The 6,000-nt window shown below is 36.9% G+C and overlaps 1 protein-coding gene across 7 annotated transcripts in view; it reads right to left on the bottom strand.

Annotated features, from left to right (window-relative positions):
- Positions 1 to 943: 943 nt before the first annotated feature.
- The window catches only part of DPP8 (dipeptidyl peptidase 8), a 50,827-nt gene continuing 45,770 nt past the window's right edge, over positions 944 to 6,000 (bottom strand). For all 7 annotated transcript variants that reach the window (XM_015595962.2, XM_015595963.2, XM_006920253.3 and 4 more), the window contains one exon: positions 944 to 5,168. In XM_015595962.2, coding sequence (XP_015451448.1) covers positions 5,046 to 5,168 — 123 coding nt within the window. In that variant the 3' untranslated portion in view covers positions 944 to 5,045. The remainder of the gene's footprint in view (positions 5,169 to 6,000) is intronic.

Genomic DNA, 6,000 nt, shown 5'->3' with positions numbered 1-6,000 from the left:
TAGGTGCCCAAGCTCTTCCAGGATAACTGTGCCAGGGCACCAGATCTGTGGGCAGACTAGACTGATGGGCATTTAAATCCTGGTAATTCCTCAAACCACTCCGGGCTCAAATGAAAATTATGGTTATGAGATTCTCATACTATAGCTATTTCAACTCTGCTCCCTCCCAAAGCACCAAGGGACCAACCATTGTTTCCTCTTAAACCAACTAGTGGGTGAGGTTAGGCCAAAGCGAAGTCCAAAGGCTTCAAGGCCATAGCACTTGCTCTGATCTGACTCTGGAGCACTGGAGCCCTAGAGCCACTGGGAAGTCTGCGCCTCAGCAGTCTTTGCAGGATGCTTATGGCCAGGTTGAAAGCTGATTTTTGATTAGCAGTGAATCTAGGCTGAGTTAAAGAGAACAAGGTAGTCCATAAGTTTCCCAGAGTGCCATAAATGGATTATAGGTATGCTGAGATATTAATCCCCATGCCGAGTTCCAGAAAGTCTGATTTAGTAAATTAGTATAACTTCAAAAGGCCAGAGAATTGTCAAAGAAACCTCTGAAAAAAAGTATTACACTAAACTCCCTTGAAATTTCCTGAAGAACGTGCAGAAACCACTATTAACTCCAAGTGGCTTTCCTGAAACTCCCAACTGCTCAGGGGAGATATGCTAATCACTGGCTCCAAGCACCACCTACCCTTGCAGTACCAACTGCTGGGTGTTGGGAACCATTTGCAGGTACAAAGCAGTTCTCTGCATACCTCCTCTTTTGGGTTTAGATACATTTTTGATTAGTGTTTAGAGCACTGGAAACCCTATGTAATTACCTTGCAGTCTCCCTTCTCCTTTGCAAGCATATGACCTTGTTCATGTGTATTAATCACTCCATACTTGCCACTAATCAAGGGAAGATTGCACAAATGGAGAATCCAGGGGGGAAAATGAACATTTACATCAATTAATTTTAGCAGCATCTTTATTGCAACAAAGAACCTGTAATAAAATGCAACAAAACTAACGTTTTGCTTTACATGATTAAAAGCTATGTAGCTGAAAATGAGAAAACCCATAAACTTACTGGCATGAGACATGCAATTCTTTTTATACAAGTCAATGCTTTAAACAGCAGGCACTTTATGTTCTAAAAATTAAAGACCTGAACTCCAATTGTGCTGAATACAATGTAAATTCGTATTTGGGTTATTTAAAAACAAACATACAAACACTACTTATTCTGTCTGTGAGGGGCTTCTGAAATGATTACCTAGAGCTATCTCTTAATAAAATAAGAAAAGTAGGAGCCAGCACCTTGCACTAACACGTCTCCATATTTTAGGCTGCAAGATGGATAGATGAGGCAGGGAGGAGCTGGGAAGATGGAAGTCAGGGGAGTTTCCTTATTCCTTTATCTCTTCTGGGAATAGACGCTCACCTTACATATCTCAATTTAGATAGGGCCATGTCTCTTTTCTTACTTCAAATAGCTATAAATTGGGTTCCCAGGCTTAAGCAAGCACTCTACTCTATATCCCAATCCCCAAGTCCCCCCACTACACCAAGGAAGACATATTTAGTATAACCATTTAATTAACTTCAGAATGTCATATACTAATTAGAAGTACTGCTTCATTAATAAGCATGCTTAGCATTTACTTTAGAATGGAAAAATTAACCATTTTATGTTATCTTTAAAATGTTTCATAGGAATATATTAATAAATACTTTTTAAAAATTTGCGTTTTCTACATATCATTTAACTACCATGAGTCAGGACATCTGGATGTAGTCTAGTACCAACTGAATACTAACTGGTTGTGTGGCCATGAGTATATTTTCTTCTCTAACATGTAGGTTCTTCCTCTAACAAATGAGAACATTAGATTATATCAAAGAAATAATAACTTGAAAAATGTATGATTCTATAATAATGAGATCTTATAGGAATCATTCTGCCTAAGGAGAGAATGTTATAGAGAGGTGGGATAGGAATAAACCTTTTGTAAGGAATAAAACTAGTAGTGAAAAAAAGTAAGCATCAATATCTGTATCTCATTCTTTTAAAAAGTAATGCATGCATTGTGACTTTATTCTCTTGTATGAGGCTTTGGAAACAAGCCAGGAAACAAGAGAGAAAACCTTCATTCCAAAAGGAATCTCTAGACAAAAGGGATACACAATTAAGGCTACTTATGCTTCTTTCAGAGTGAGAAGGGACCAACGGTTATCAAAATTGAGCAGCTGTCTTGACTGTTTTAGGTTCTTATAAATCAGTTCAGTGTAAAAGTCACCTATTATTTTCTTAATCTAACTCCATTTTCTAAAGAAGAGTTTCTTAAAGTAGCACACAAAGGACTTGCTTTAGAATCACCTGGAAAGCCTGGTAGAAATGCAGAGTCCTGGTCTCCACCCAAATCAACTGAATCCAGATTTCTCAGAGTGAGGTTCAAGACTGCATTTCTTTTAGTAAGCATCTCAGATGAATCTTGATTTTGAGTCCCACTGCTCAACAATGCACAAGCAACTATACTTGCTGATGGTTGATCAAGTGCATCTGTTTATCAAGCCTACAAAAATCCTGTTTGATGTTTAACCTAGTGCTTTTTGGTTCTCACCAAAAGTGCCACTACTTTTATATACTCTTGCTTTTTAAGTTGTTACTCAGACAGGGTATCAATAATTTCAGTGAAATTTCTACTGATTGCTTGAATTGACTATGATGTTTTCCACACTGGTTTAAAAAATCAAATTCAGTCAAGCTGTCTTTCTGCAAGTGAATTCAGTCAGGTATTTCCCCCATGTATAGTAGGAGAATGGCATTTAAGTGACTAAAAATTGTAACAGAAGCATTCCTTGTGACAGGAGGAAGGAGAAAGTTAAGATGCAAAAGGAAAACCTGTGAATTCAAGCGTACATGAGGTTCTTTAAGGTTTGTTTTGGTAAAATTATAGATGCCATTTTGAAGAAACAGCCTTAATGGGTAAGAAGTTTCAGATGAGCAGCTGCCTAAAAGCCACTGTCCATACCATTTCTACTTTGGATAGATCCTTGGAGACCAACTAGTCCACAAATAAAAAACCACCTTCAACAGTCAGATATATACTTAAGTCATGGGGGAAAATACTTTCTTGGGGAAGAAAAGTTACCCAAATCAATTTAATTTAACATTGAAAAAATATAAACAAATCTTGGCATGGAAAATATCATAAACAAGAAAATCAATACATATACAGATAAAAGGGGAAGAAAGCGTGACACCTATTATACAGTATAAATACACAAACAGCAAAACCCAACCCCCTTCCCAAGGACAGAACCATCAGGTCACCCTGCCATTTCTGGGCTTCCCCCACCTCCCACCTGGCCCTCAATGATAATAAAGTCCACCTCTGACGCACAGCCACCATCCTTACTAATAGAAGCTGTGCTCTCTCTCTATGGGAGAAGTCCACTGTCTGTGTAGTGGTGAGAAAGAAAAAGCAATTTTTCTTGGAGCATTGTTTAAAAGTACTAGTAACAACTTTCCAAACACTGAGCTTTGTGATAAAAAGGGTCAAACTCATAGGTGCCTTCTCTGCCACTGGCTCCAATGTGACCCACCTAGCACCGCAAGACTCTAAGGGGACAGATCCCAATTAGCACCTGAAAGCCTATGAGCTCCCTTAATAGTCAAGAGCTAGGGCTAACCCACGAAAATGTCATGGCCATTCAAGAAATTGCTTATAGGCTTTAAACACTGAAAAAGAGACATGGCTTATAAGGGATCAGTTTATGGTAAAGAAGTTGTCTGGAAACCTCTTTAAGCTCATAATATCTAAATTATGCTCAAATAATTTTAAAAGGATAAAGTCTAAATTTGTAAGGTTTCTAAAATTAAGAATAACAAAAAATTAGAATTGAGAATTACAACAGTAACTCTCAAGGAACTTTTCCTCTCCTGAATAATGTTAGTCTATAACTGTGTTGGCAAGAGAGTAATTTTTAAATTCTGGTTTCCTTAACCAACATTCTAGACGTTTAAATTTCACTTTCCAAACCTTTTCATGAGTATTTTGGTCAAATTATACTTCTGCTTAGTTCTTAAGCAAACCCTTGCCTTCTCCTCTCCCTGTCGTCCTCTACGCCCTGCTAACCCCTACCCCACCGAGATTCCCAAGATTCCCTTCCATCTCCCTAAAATCCTGGAACATTTTATAAGAAAATACCCAATGGAAACTGGCACCATTAAATTTTCTGAAGAATATAAGTGAATGTGTACTTTTTCCTTTTCCTAAAGGCAAAGAAATTGCCTGCAAATATTTAAGCTCTAATCATTTGTTTAAAATTTTTCTGCCTGTAATTATCAATATTATAAGACTAATTTAATCCATGCTACATATAGTTACTCGCCTTTATGTGAAAGGAAAAATCCACTCTGTCATTTTATCAGAGAACTATTTATACTAGATACAATTTAAATTGGCTAAAAACTGGTCAGAGCTTGAATGAAACAAAATAAGTGTCTTTAGGAGGCCACTAAGTTTTCCTTGAAAAATCATTAATGACTGGTTAAGTAATAGGTTTAATAGTGATTAGTTAATAACATGCTGGATACATCCCAAGCAATGAAGCATAAGCTATTCAATTACATTTAAGTGCTATCAAATCTGTAACTAGTCAGAGATTCTGGAATTGAACCAAACCAATCACTAATATCGTATTTTAACAAACTCAGAAGTATACTGTAAAAATACACTAATTAAGTCCATGAGGTTTATAATGCTATTAAAAGTGAAAATAAGGTAGTATGGATACATGGTGCTAAGTCTTATTTCTTTCAGTAATTCTCAAGATTTTGCTGGGTCCCTTAGAAATATGTGTCATTCAATTTTCTGTGTATATGGTTAAGGTATTAGATTCCTATCCGCAAGCTGTAGATGCCCACATGGCACCAAATATACCTTCAGAAGTAGATGTTATATGGCAGGTACCAAAATGTGATGATCAATTCTATGTTCTCTATTGATTAAACCTCCTCATTTGGTTAACAGCCAGTGTATACCAGAGTTCTACAAAGGTCAAATTTATATCACTTTCAGAGCAGCAATACGTGATCCAAGGTTTTCTTGAAGGTAGTGCAAAAGATGCAGTTCATAATGTTCTCCAGATTCAGGAACTCTTATGCTGTGTCTCTCCTGAGGATAGATCTTAACAACAAAGAAAGCAAAATGTCATAATACATCTCCTTTCACAGCTTTCCAGAGATTTTCAACAGGATTAATAACATGCAGCACACCCTCTTCAAGATACTAAACACAGACCTCTCATCTAAAGGCCCCATTCCGCTTTTTATAATTCCCTATATTCCACTAGGCTTATATAAGGATTTATCTGTAGACCAGTGTGGTTCTCTAAGTGTGGTCTGCAGATTTCTGGGATCTTTAGAAACCCTTTCAAGGGATACACAAGGTCAAACTACCTTCAGTACAATACTAAGACATTATTTGCCTTTACTCACTGTGTTGGCATTTGCACTGATAATGCAAAAGCAATCGTGGGAAACAATGCTGGTGCCTTATCATGAATCAAGACAATGACATTAAAATGTATTAGAAGTCTCAGTATTCTTTACCACCACATACTCGCAGTAAAAAAGCAAAATGCCAATTTCACTTAAGTAGCAGTAAAAATTAGAACTTAACTTTATTAAATTGCAAATCTTGAGTAGATGTCGTTTTATTATTTTGTGGTGAGGAAATGGGAAGAATGCATAAAGCACTTCTACAGGATGTCTCAAAGAAAAGCACTTGTGCAACTGAGTTGCGAGTTGAACTGCACCTTTTTAAATGGAACTTCATTTTTAACTTGAAAGGATGACAACTCAGACTTGGGTATCTGGCAAACATTTTCTCAAAAATGAATTAAGTGAGCTGGTCACTTCAAGGACTATATTGACAGTATTTGTTGCCAATGACAAATTTTGATCTTTTAAGTGAAAATGAGAATTCTGGAAAACTTGCATCTACCACTACTAGCTGA

This window comes from Pteropus alecto, unplaced genomic scaffold, assembly GCF_000325575.1.
Source record: "Pteropus alecto unplaced genomic scaffold, ASM32557v1 scaffold86, whole genome shotgun sequence".
Taxonomy (NCBI): Eukaryota; Metazoa; Chordata; class Mammalia; order Chiroptera; family Pteropodidae; genus Pteropus; species Pteropus alecto.
Note: the sequence above shows the minus strand (reverse complement) of the source record. Positions and strands in the feature narration are given on the sequence as shown.